Raw genomic sequence first — 12,344 nt, 5'->3', positions numbered from 1 at the left:
TGCATGCTTGACTGTGATGTTGTTTACTTGCAATTGTGTGTGTGTCAGAAATGTTTCTTTATTTCAAGGAGAACCGAGGGAGAGGAGAGGGAACGTGTTATGGGTTCTAACTAATCCCCAATCATCAGGCAGGTCGAGTGTTAATGTTAATACTAAAGCTAAAGCCCACTGGTTTGGCCTAAAGCCCAGAACAACAATGAAACAGATCATAGGTGGGTGATTAAGGACATTAGTTCTAATCCTTAATAATCTGTTTAGCTCTGCCTCACACTGAAACATCTTTCTCAGAGGCTCTGCAGCAGAGAGCATGGTAATCAGTCAGCCTGTCTAGCTATCTATCTAGTGGAATGTCCTGGTACTGGAGGTCATGGGAGTCACTTGGCCTGGTACTGGAGGTCATGGGAGTCACTTGGCCTGGTACTGGAGGTCATGGGAGTCACTTGGCCTGGTACTGGAGGTCATGGGAGTCACGTGGCCTGGTACTGGAGGTCATGGGAGTCACTTGGCCTGGTACTGGAGGTCATGGGAGACACTGGGCCTGGTACTGGAGGTCGTGGGAGACACTTGGCCTGGTACTGGAGGTCATGGGAGTCACTTGGCCTGGTACTGGAGGTCATGGGAGTCACTTGGCCTGGTACTGGAGGTCATGGGAGTCACTTGGCCTGGTACTGGAGGTCATGGGAGTCACTTGGCCTGGTACTGGAGGTCATGGGAGTCACTTGGCCTGGTACTGGAGGTCATGGGAGTCACTTGGCCTGGTACTGGAGGTCATGGGAGTCACTTGGCCTGGTACTGGAGGTCATGGGATACACTTGGCTTGGGAAAAATACAATATCAACAGCAAGCATCAAATGTGGCTAAGATCCCCCACATAGAATAAAGATAACTCTGACACAGCCAGACACGCAATGCATAAAGGCATGAAAAGCAGTAGGCACAGCAGTCCTTTTTATTCTTGACCAATGAGCATCACATTAAAAACATATTTTTGTTGCATTTCCAGACATTTTTTGGAGTGTTCCTGTTATTCAACAGTGTGTGGATGTCTATCTATTCTACACAGGCCTAGAGCCAGAGACGAGGCACTCTGACGTAGCAGAGAGAGAGAGGTATTCTTGTGATGTGCTTTTTGCTTTGCCTCGGAGACATCTGCAGGCCAGGTGCTCTGCACTCGGGAATGGAGCTCAGTCACGTTCAGGGTTATGTATGCTCCAACAAAGACCTCCAGGACATCTATTATACAGCTTCTCTCTGTCTCCAGTCACTGCTCCTAATTTCAATACCATACTCACGGTATTTAGGGTTGAACTTGACAACCTGTACCACAGTCTTATTATGTACATAGTAGTACTAGACATATCACTTGATATTTAAAATAAGTAGTACAGTATTTCAATAAGGTATATGAGGCCATGTTTTCTTCTTTACCAGGTTTCGGTTGGTATGGAAGTCACAACCAGCCTACACAGACGGAGACTCCTAAATCCAGTTTAACTGGCCTTGGTAATATTTGGCTGGTCTGGAGGAAACCCATGACTTTCTGCTGATCTCCCAAAAAAGGCAGTTTTAAACAAACACACACACACGCTTGTTGAGAATATACTCAAATGAATTCAGGCTATGTCCAGATACTAAATGGTCTGTGCTGTAGAATAAGAGTGACTGTATGAACTCTATCAACTAGTAGGTTTTAATCCTCACCCCTGGGCTGGGCGCCATGCCACTCTTTACTGTGTCAGCCCAAACCCAATAACCCATGCAGACCTATCTAATCACATCTAAAGCTCATATCCATGATGACACAGAGGTACCACAGTGAGCAAGAGAGTGGTGGCTCCCCAGGGAGTCCCAGTCTACAGAGACCAATATGTCATTTGTATTAAAGCAGGGTTTCCCAAACTTGGTCCTGGGGTGAACGTTTTGGGTTTGTGTCCTAGCTCTACACAGCTGACCAACTCATCATCAAGCTTAGATGATTTGAATCAGATGTGTAGAGATAGGGCAAAAAGACTCAACCCTGTATTAGGATGGCATTGATGACCATTATTTGATCTCAACACCATTGTTTCGATTCTACCAGACACTTTATAAACCAACACTCAATTCAAAAGGACACCAGCCACTGTTAACATGGCTATACTTAATCATAATTTCCCTTCCAATTAGGCCACCATGGGCACAACATCAACCAACCTGAGTTTCCAAAACTAGTCATGTCGGGATTACACACAAAAAAATATTCTGTCTGACGAAGGCTGTTGTGGCAGTTCCAGATGATCATAAATCATATTCTAATGTGGTGGCAGGTGTCTGCAGTAGTAGGTACTGTATCGTTCATCCCACATGGATGCGCGCACGCACGCAACAAAAAATTCCTGACCTATTTCTCTGGATAATACAATGACAGCGGTTGCTAAGAGAACAGAGTAGCCAGGGCACATGTAGTCCGTTAGGATCAGCCCAAAGAAAGACGCTTGTATTTGAAGAACAAATCTTCCATTTGCAAGACAATGTTTGAAAACCAAAAGCCATACATTGTAAAAATGGGGACAAGACTTTGAAGTAGCCCAGGTTATTTCATAAGAAAATAGTAATTCATGTTTTTCTTTGTTTTCTTGCATTCAGTTAGTGTAGCAGAGTCAATAGCTAAAGAAACATGGTTTAGAATAAATCCAGAGTAGCCCGTTTTGTTTTATCAATGAATGTGAGATGATATCCTAACGCATACCTTCCAAACTGAAGTCCAGTAGCACATACTCGTAAACGGTGTCTGTTATGGTCTCCACTTGCGGTCTCTTCAGAGTGGAGTATATCTTCCCGGGGCTACTGTCCTCTGGCTCTTCCAGTTTCCTCAACCCGCAGCCCATAGTGCCGTGGCGGGATATCCAGCTCACACTAACCGGGCACGAAGACGGTTAGCCTACAAACAGAGCATTGCTATTGCTATAAAGTTCACCGGATTGCTCCATCCCAGGTGGGTTGCCCCGGATAATCACTGTCATAGGCAACCAAAGAACGCACAATAAAATAAAAAAATATGCAATTTTATATTTTTCTGTAAATAGTTATTTTTCAACGCACCTCTCGTTCTTTGGAGAAAAAACCCAGAAAAAGTTACAATAATTGAGAACTCCTCCACCACTGCGCGCGAGCGCCTACTTTGTTGCTAACGTCGACTTAATGGCAACAAATCCACTTTTAGTTTTCTTTCCGCCTATCAAATTATATTATTCGTATCATTCACTTTAAAAAACGAGAGTGATTTTAGTAAAGCCGAATAATAAATGTGTGAGTGATTCATGAAAGCCACAGCGTGGCTGCTCGCAGGAGGGGCAAAACATGGGAGGACCGAAGGCGAGGAGGTGATTTGTGCAGCATGATATGGCCTGTATTTTAATGGTTGCTTGGTTTATTTACTAAATATAAATATTTCTGTAGACTATAGATGTAGCACACTGGGCACAGACGTCAGTTCAACGTCTATTTTTGATTTAGGCTCAATTTGGTTGAGTTGTCAACTAACATAAATTCACTATGACATGGGGTTTAGGTTAACAGTTGGTTGAGAACAAGACGAAACACCCTTACTTTGATGACTTTCTGCAAATCAACATCATCACATTTAATTTTGGGGTTGAAAAGGACGTGGAAACAACGTTGATTCAACCAGTTTTTTCCCAGTGAAGCCTAGTGATGTTGGGCTCTGTAATCTGTATAGAAAAACCTTTGCAGGTTCTCAATGAAGTTGTTTTATGTAATGAGGCAATACTCATATACATTTACAACGCCAGTAGATACTTTTGAGTGCATTGCTATGATTCAAAGCCACTGGAGTTCACTAAAGTTCAAAGAAAGTGAATGAAACTTGTGACCAAGGCATGACTTCACCTGCTCAAAGATTTATACACCAAATCCTTTATTTCACCTGGCCAGTCATTTTCATTATGACACTGTTGGACCGTGATCAACTATACAGATGGACCATGATCAACTATACAGATGGACCATGATCAACTATACAGATGGACCGTGATCAACTATACAGATGGACCATGATCAACTATACAGATGGAACATGATCAACTATACAGATGGACCATGATCTTCCTAGTTCAAGGAAGATCATGGTCCATCTGTATAGTTGACAGTCAGTCTATCGATCCAGCTTTTCACTACTTGTCAACAATGAATTGGAGGACCATTATGACTCCAATGAAAAGCTCTGAGCGAGAGGTTATTGAGAGTGGTGGGCGTTTTACCAATGGAAAATGATTTCCCTTAGATTAATAAATTCTATTACGTAATATCCCTATCACTAGACATGGGAACTAGTCACAATCAGTAATATGGATTTGAACCAAATTGACTCAAATTAAGTCTGTGTGGGTGGGTGTGTGTGTGTGGTGGTGAGACAAGCAGTCAACACACGTCTGATTGTTGAATGGTAACTGGGATCATTGAAGCAGCTGAGAGCGAGCCACTATAACAGCTGTAGGTCCTTATGGGGTAAGGCACCAGCACCAGGTTTATTTCACCTTTATTTAGCCAGGTAGGCTAGTTGAGAACAAGTTCTCATTTACAACTGCGACCTGGCCAAGATAAAGCAAAGCAGTTCGACACATACAACAACACAGAGTTACACATGGAATAAACATACAACCAATAATACAGTAGAAAAATCTATATACAGCATGTGCAAATGAGGTAGGATAAGAGAGGTAAGGCCATGGTGTCAAAGCAATTACAATATAGCAATTAAACACTGGAATGGTAGGATGTGAAGAACATGAATGTGCAAGTTGAGATACTGGGGTGCAAAGGAGCAAGATAAATAAATACAGTATGGGAATGAGGTAGATGGATGGGCTATTTACAGATGAGCTATGTACAGGTGCAGTGATCTGTGAGCTGCTCTGACAGCTGGTGCTTAAAGCTAGTGAGGGAGGTAAGAGTCTCCAGCTTCAGAGATTTTTGCAGTTCGTTCCAGTCATTGGCAGCAGAGAACTGGAAGGAGAGGCGGCCAAAGGAAGAATTGGCTTTGGGGGTGACCAGTGAGATATACCTGCTGGAGCGCATGCTACGGGTGGGTGTTGCTATGGTGACCAGTGAGCTGAGATAAGGTGGGGCTTTACCTAGCAGAGACTTGTAGATAACCTGGAGCCAGTGGGTTTGGCGACGAGTATGAAGCGAGGGCCAGCCAACGAGTTCATACAGGTCGCAGTGGTGGGTATTATATGGGGCTTTGGTGACAAAACGGATGGCACTGTGATAGACTGCATCAAATTTGTTGAGTAGAGGGTTGGAGGCTATTTTGTAAATGACCGCCGAAGTCGAGGATCGGTAGGATGGTCAGTTTTACGAGGGTATGTTTGGCAGCATGAGTGAAGGATGCTTTGTTGCGAAATAGGAAGCCGATTCTAGATTTAATTTTGGATTGGAGATGTTTAATGTGAGTCCGGAAGGAGAGTTTACAGTCTAACCAGACACCTAGGTATTTGTAGTTGTCCACATATTCTAAGTCAGAACCGTCCAGAGTAGTGATGCTGGACGGGCAGGCAGGTGCGGGCAGCGATCGGTTGAAGAGCATGCATTTAGTTTTACTTGCATTTAAGAGCAGTTGGAGGCCTAGGAAGGAGAGTTGTATGGCATTGAAGCTCATCTGGAGGTTAGTTAACACAGTGTCCAACGAAGGGCCAGAGGTATACAGAATGGTGTCATCTGCGTAGAGGTGGATTAAAGAATCACCAGCAGCGAGAGCGACATCATTGATGTATACAGAGAAGAGAGTCGGCCTGAGAATTGAACCCTGTGGCACCCCCCATAGAGACTGCCAGAGGTCCGGACAACAGGCCCTCCGATTTGCTAGCAGGGGCTAGCAAGCTAGCATAAGGGCCTTAGAGGTACGTCGCGATGGGGGAAAAGTCTGTTTTTTCCTCCTCGTGCGGTGACGTCGATAGACCAGTCGTGGAATTAGTAGGGTTCCAAGTAGCAGAGGGGTCCAAGTCCAATTGGCAAAATGGGTATAGTGGTCCAAGAAACTGGCCGGTGGATCAGCTAACAGTCCAATATGCTCTAGATAGCTAGCAGGCTGCGGTTAGCAGAATGGGCCTTCAGGGGACGTCGCGCCTGAGGGGCCTGTTGGAATCCTCGGGCAGATTATGACGGTATTCCAGTCGTGAAGGATCGGCGGGGTTCCGTGCCCCGTACCGGCAGTAGAAGGGTTCCGGATATTGTAGCCGAGGAGTGGGCTTCAGGAGTAGCCCAGGAGCCCTAGCCGGGAGACCCAGGCTAGTTGGTGCTTGCTCCGGGACAGGAACGTTAGCCAGGAGTGGTCAACCCGGGTTGCGGTTAGCTAGCTGCCATGATGGCCCTGTCCGGGGGTATCATCGGATGGGGCCACAGTGTCTCCTGACCCCTCTTGTCTCAGCCTCCAGTATTATGCTGCAGTAGTTTATGTGTCGGGGGGCTAGGGTCAGTCTGTTATATCTGGAGTACTTCTCCTGTCTTATCCGGTGTCCTGTGTGAATTTAAGTATGCTCTCTCTAATTCTCTCTTTCTCTCTTTCTTTCTCTCTCTCGGAGGACCTGAGCCCTAGGACGATGCCTCAGGACTACCTGGCATGATGACTCCTTGCTGTCCCCAGTCCACCTGGCCGTGCTGCTGCTCCAGTTTCAACTGTTCTGCCTGCGGCTATGGAACCCTGACCTGTTCACCGGACATGCTACCTGTCCCAGACCTGCTGTTTTCAACTCTCTAGAGACAGCAGGAGCGGTAGAGATACTCTTAATGATCGGCTATGAAAAGCAAACTGACATTTACTACTGAGGTGCTGACGTGTTGCACCCTCGACAACTACTGTGATTATTATTATTTGACCATGCTGGTAATTTATGAACATTTGAACATCTTGGCCATGTTCTGTTATAATCTCCACCCGGCACAGCCAGAAGAGGACTGGCCACCCCTCATAGCCTGGTTCCTCTCTAGGTTTCTTCCTAGATTTGGGCCTTTCTAGGGAGTTTTTCCTAGCCACCGTGCTTCTACACCTGCATTGCTTGCTGTTGGGGTTTTAGGCTGGGTTTCTGTACAGCACTTTGAGATATCAGCTGATGTAAGAAGGGCTTTATAAATACATTTGATTTGATGATCCAGATGAAAGGGTTCAGAGTTTGCGGTAGGAATCCGGGGATATGGAGAGAAAAATAGGTCCGGTATGCTCTGGTTTGAAACACGTTGTACGAACTGGCGAGAGCTTTCCGAGTTAAAGGTTAGCCGACTGATAGCTGATAGCTGGTAGCTAGTTAGCTAGCTAGCTTCAATTGAGGTAATCCAGTTCGGAGGTAAATAGAAATACTTTAGAAAAAAAACCCAGACATGACAAAGACAAAGATGTCTGACTGCTAAGCCATCTTGGACATGATGTTGACTGGTTCACACTGATCATACTCTGATCCAAATCAATGCACTCCTGATTACAACATCTGCCTCGTTAGAAGGAGCCTCCAGGAAAGTAATGACTTTTGTCCTGTAATATCATAACATAGACCTGGTGAATCTGTATGTCTTCTGATTTCATTGCAGTCATAGGCACAAAAAATGGAAACATTGATTAAGAAGGTGCATATGGTTATTGTTTTCTAGTATATTGGGAGCTCTTGGTAAGACTTTGCTTTCACTTGACTCTCAACAATGAAAACATGAAAGCATGTCACAGAGACCTTCTTGATGGAGCGGAAGGTTATTATCCTTCTACAAGCACTTTGTCAGAATTAACAGATGGAACGAAAGAAAGAAAGGATGTTGCCAAACGGAGGTAATAAGAGGAGGAAAGCTAAGAAAAAATGACACAAATTCTTGAACAGAAAATGTATATCCCTTTGTCTGGAAACTGTCGGAAAGATGTCTAACCAGACACTGAGGATGACCGACCAGAACAACAGGAAACTGTCAGAAAGACGGCTAACCAGACACTGAACTGGACCGACCAGAACGACAGGAAACTGTCAGAAAGATGGCTAACCAGACACTGAACTGGACCGACCAGAACATCAGGAAACTGTCAGAAAGACGGCTAACCAGACACTGAGCTGGACCGACCAGAACGACAGGAAACTGTCAGAAAGACAGCTAACCAGACACTGAGCTGGACCGACCAGAACGACAGGAAACTGTCAGAAAGACGGCTAACCAGACACTGAACTGGACCGACCAGAACGACAAGAAACTGTCAGAAAAACGGCTAACCAGACACTGAGCATGACCGACCAGAACGACAGGAAACTGTCAGAAAGACGGCTAACCAGACACTGAGCTGGACTGACCAGAACGACAGGAAACTGTCAGAAAGACGGCTAACCAGACACTGAGCTGGACCGACCATTACGACAGGAAACTGTCAGAAAGACGGCTAACCAGACACTGAACTGGACCGACCAGAACGACAAGAAACTGTCAGAAAGACGGCTAACCAGACACTGAGCTGGACCGACCAGAACGACAGGAAACTGTCAGAAAGACGGCTAACCAGACACTGAGCTGGACCGACCAGAACGACAGGAAACTGTCAGAAAGACGGCTAACCAGACACTGAGCTGGACCGACCAGAACGACAGGAAACTGTCAGAAAGACGGCTAACCAGACACTGAGTATGACCGACCAGAACGACAGGAAACTGTCAGAAAGACGGCTAACCAGACACTGAACTGGACCGACCAGAACGACAGGAAACTGTCAGAAAGATGGCTAACCAGACACTGAACTGGACCGACCAGAACATCAGGAAACTGTCAGAAAGACGGCTAACCAGACACTAAGCTGGACCGACCAGAACGACAGGAAACTGTCAGAAAGACAGCTAACCAGACACTGAGCTGGACCGACCAGAACGACAGGAAACTGTCAGAAAGACGGCTAACCAGACACTGAACTGGACCGACCAGAACGACAAGAAACTGTCAGAAAAACGGCTAACCAGACACTGAGCATGACCGACCAGAACGACAGGAAACTGTCAGAAAGACGGCTAACCAGACACTGAGCTGGACCGACCAGAACGACAGGAAACTGTCAGAAAGACGGCTAACCAGACACTGAGCTGGACCGACCATTACGACAGGAAACTGTCAGAAAGACGGCTAACCAGACACTGAACTGGACCGACCAGAACGACAAGAAACTGTCAGAAAGACGGCTAACCAGACACTGAGCTGGACCGACCAGAACGACAGGAAACTGTCAGAAAGACGGCTAACCAGACACTGAGCTGGACCGACCAGAACGACAGGAAACTGTCAGAAAGACGGCTAACCAGACACTGAGTATGACCGACCAGAACGACAGGAAACTGTCAGAAAGACGGCTAACCAGACACTGAGCTGGACCGACCAGAACGACAGGAAACTGTCAGAAAGACAGCTAACCAGACACTGAGCTGGACTGACCAGAACGACAGGAAACTGTCAGAAAGACGGCTAACCAGACACTGAGTATGACCGACCAGAACGACAGGAAACTGTCAGAAAGACGGCTAACCAGACACTGAGCATGACCGACCAGAACAACCGGGAACTGTGAGAAAGATGGCTAAAAAGACACTGAACTGGACTGACCAGAACAACAGGAGACTGTCAGAAAGACGGCTAACCAGACACTGAGCTGGACCGACAAGAACAACAGGAAACTGTCAGAAAGACGGCTAAACAGACACTGAGTATGACCGACCAGAACGACAGGAAACTGTCAGAAAGACGGCTAACCAGACACTGAGCATGACCGACCAGAACAACCGGGAACTGTGAGAAAGATGGCTAAAAAGACACTGAACTGGACTGACCAGAACAACAGGAGACTGTCAGAAAGACGGCTAACCAGACACTGAGCTGGACCGACAAGAACAACAGGAAACTGTCAGAAAGATGGCTAACCAGACACTGAACTGGACCGACCAGAACATCAGGAAACTGTGAGAAAGACGGCTAAAAAGACACTGAGCTGGACCGACCAGAACAATGAAGAAGAAGAAGACGAGCCAGGAAACTGGCTGCTAATCTACACAGTATCCAATGGTCTCTACTACACTGTTACAACAGAGTTAAAACAGTCATGGACAGAACTATATACAGTACAGTTGGAAATTGTAGCTCTTATGTACTTACTGTATTCAATCAAGGCTATCACAGGAGACTATACTGTATTTGTCCAGAGAACAGTAGCCATTGATTCCCCAACCGGGGTGCCAGTCTGGTTTTGTAACAGCCAGATGACAACACCGATACTTGGACAGAAGCAGACCGTCACCCCGGCTAGCCAGTAGTCATTTTCATTTATGTCTCAGTCAAATGATTTGGACACCACATGCTACATGTCTTTGTGGTCTGGAGGAATGTTAAAAAAAGAACCTCAGTGGAGAAAGGCTGAAAGGCTGAAAGGCTGGAAGGCTGAAAGGCTGAAAGGCTGAAAGGCTGGAAGGCTGGAAGGCTGAAAGGCTGGAAGGCTGGAAGGCTGAAAGGCTGAAAGGCTGGAAGGCTGAAAGGCTGAAAGGCTGAAAGGCTGGAGGTGCATCCCAAATAGCATCCTACTCCCTATGTAGTGCATTACTTTTGACCAGAGCCTTTATGGGAATCAGACTGGGACTTTCAGACAGGAAACCACTGTGATTCTAGAGTCACACAGGCCAGGCCAGAGCCGAGGACAGTAAGAAGGAAGCCAGGGCCTTCTTTAAACACTGTATACATCAGTACATTAAACACCAAGGACCTAAACAATACGTTCCTCTCTTCCCCTGCCAGGCTGAAGTGCTGGTCGCTGGCATACATCGTATGCACATAGCTGAGTGAAAATAAACTCCTCTGCTCCAAATGTGTGTTCTCTTTCACACACACCATACCATATGACCTATCAGAGTTGTCCCTGACCGTATTACCTATCAGAGTTGTCCCTGACCATATGACCTAATCAGAGTTGTCCCTGACCATATGACCTAAAACTCAAAGAAAACTATGGGCCCTAGTTATAGGCTCCATAGGTTTTGTGGTCAGGGACAACTCTGGGCCCGTAACATACTGAATGCACCAAGTCTAGAACCAACAGGACCCTAAACAGCTTCCACCACCAAGCCATAAGACTGCTAAACAAGACTGCTGAATAGCTAATCAAACGGCTACCCAGACTACCTGCATTGACCCCTTTTTGTACTAACTCTCTTTCACTGACTCTATGCAAACACACTGTAGTCTACCCACACACTCACACATACTTACACTGACACCCAACACACACACACACACACACACACACACACACACACATGCATACTGACACCTCACACACACACACACACACACACACACACACACACACACTACATACGCCGACACACACATAACATGCACACACATGCATACAGATGCAACACACTCACACACACACACACACACACACACACTTTCACACTCACCACATACAGTACGCTGCTGCTACTGTCTATTATCTATCCTGTTGTCCAGTCACTTTACCCCTACCTACAGTATACAGTACTGCTGCTACTGTCTATTATCTATGCTGTTGTCTAGTCACTTTACCCCTACCTACAGTATACTGCTGCTACTGTCTATTATCTATCCTGTTGCCTAGTCACTTTACCCCTACCTATATCTACATAGCTACCTAAATTACCTCGTACTCCTGCACATCGACTCAGTACTGGTACTCCCTGTATATAGCCATGTTATTACCTCGTACCCCTGCTCATCGACTCGGTACTGGTACTCCCTGTATATAGCCATGTTATTACCTCGTACCCCTGCTCATCGACTCGGTACTGGTACTCCCTGTATATAGCCATGTTATTACCTCACACCCCTGCTCATCGACTCGGTACTGGTACTCCCTGTATATAGCCATGTTATTACCTCGTACCCCTGCTCATCGACTCGGTACTGGTACTCCCTGTATATAGCCATGTTATTACCTCGTACCCCTGCTCATCGACTCGGTACTGGTACTCCCTGTATATAGCCATGTTATTACCTCGTACCCCTGCTCATCGACTCGGTACTGGTACTCCCTGTATATAGCCATGTTATTACCTCGTACCCCTGCTCATCGACTCGGTACTGGTACTCCCTGTATATAGCCATGTTATTACCTCGTACCCCTGCTCATCGACTCGGTACTGGTACTCCCTGTATATAGCCATGTTATTACCTCGTACCCCTGCACATCGACTCAGTACTGGTACTCCCTGTATATAGCCATGTTATTACCTCGTACCCCTGCTCATCCACTCAGTACTGGTACTCCCTGTATATAGCCATGTTATTACCTCGTACCCCTGCACATCGAC

At 46.2% G+C, this 12,344-nt stretch overlaps 1 protein-coding gene across 1 annotated transcript in view; it reads right to left on the bottom strand.

The window, feature by feature from the left end:
• Positions 1-2,867, bottom strand: part of LOC120064228 (raftlin-2-like) — a 38,749-nt gene extending 35,882 nt beyond the window's left edge. Inside the window, exon 1 of the mRNA XM_039014659.1 lies at positions 2,729-2,867. Coding sequence (XP_038870587.1) covers positions 2,729-2,867 — 139 coding nt within the window. The remainder of the gene's footprint in view (positions 1-2,728) is intronic.
• Between the last annotated feature and the right edge of the window lie 9,477 nt (positions 2,868-12,344).

This window comes from Salvelinus namaycush, chromosome 19 (assembly GCF_016432855.1).
Source record: "Salvelinus namaycush isolate Seneca chromosome 19, SaNama_1.0, whole genome shotgun sequence".
Classification (NCBI taxonomy): Eukaryota; Metazoa; Chordata; class Actinopteri; order Salmoniformes; family Salmonidae; genus Salvelinus; species Salvelinus namaycush.
Note: the sequence above shows the minus strand (reverse complement) of the source record. Positions and strands in the feature narration are given on the sequence as shown.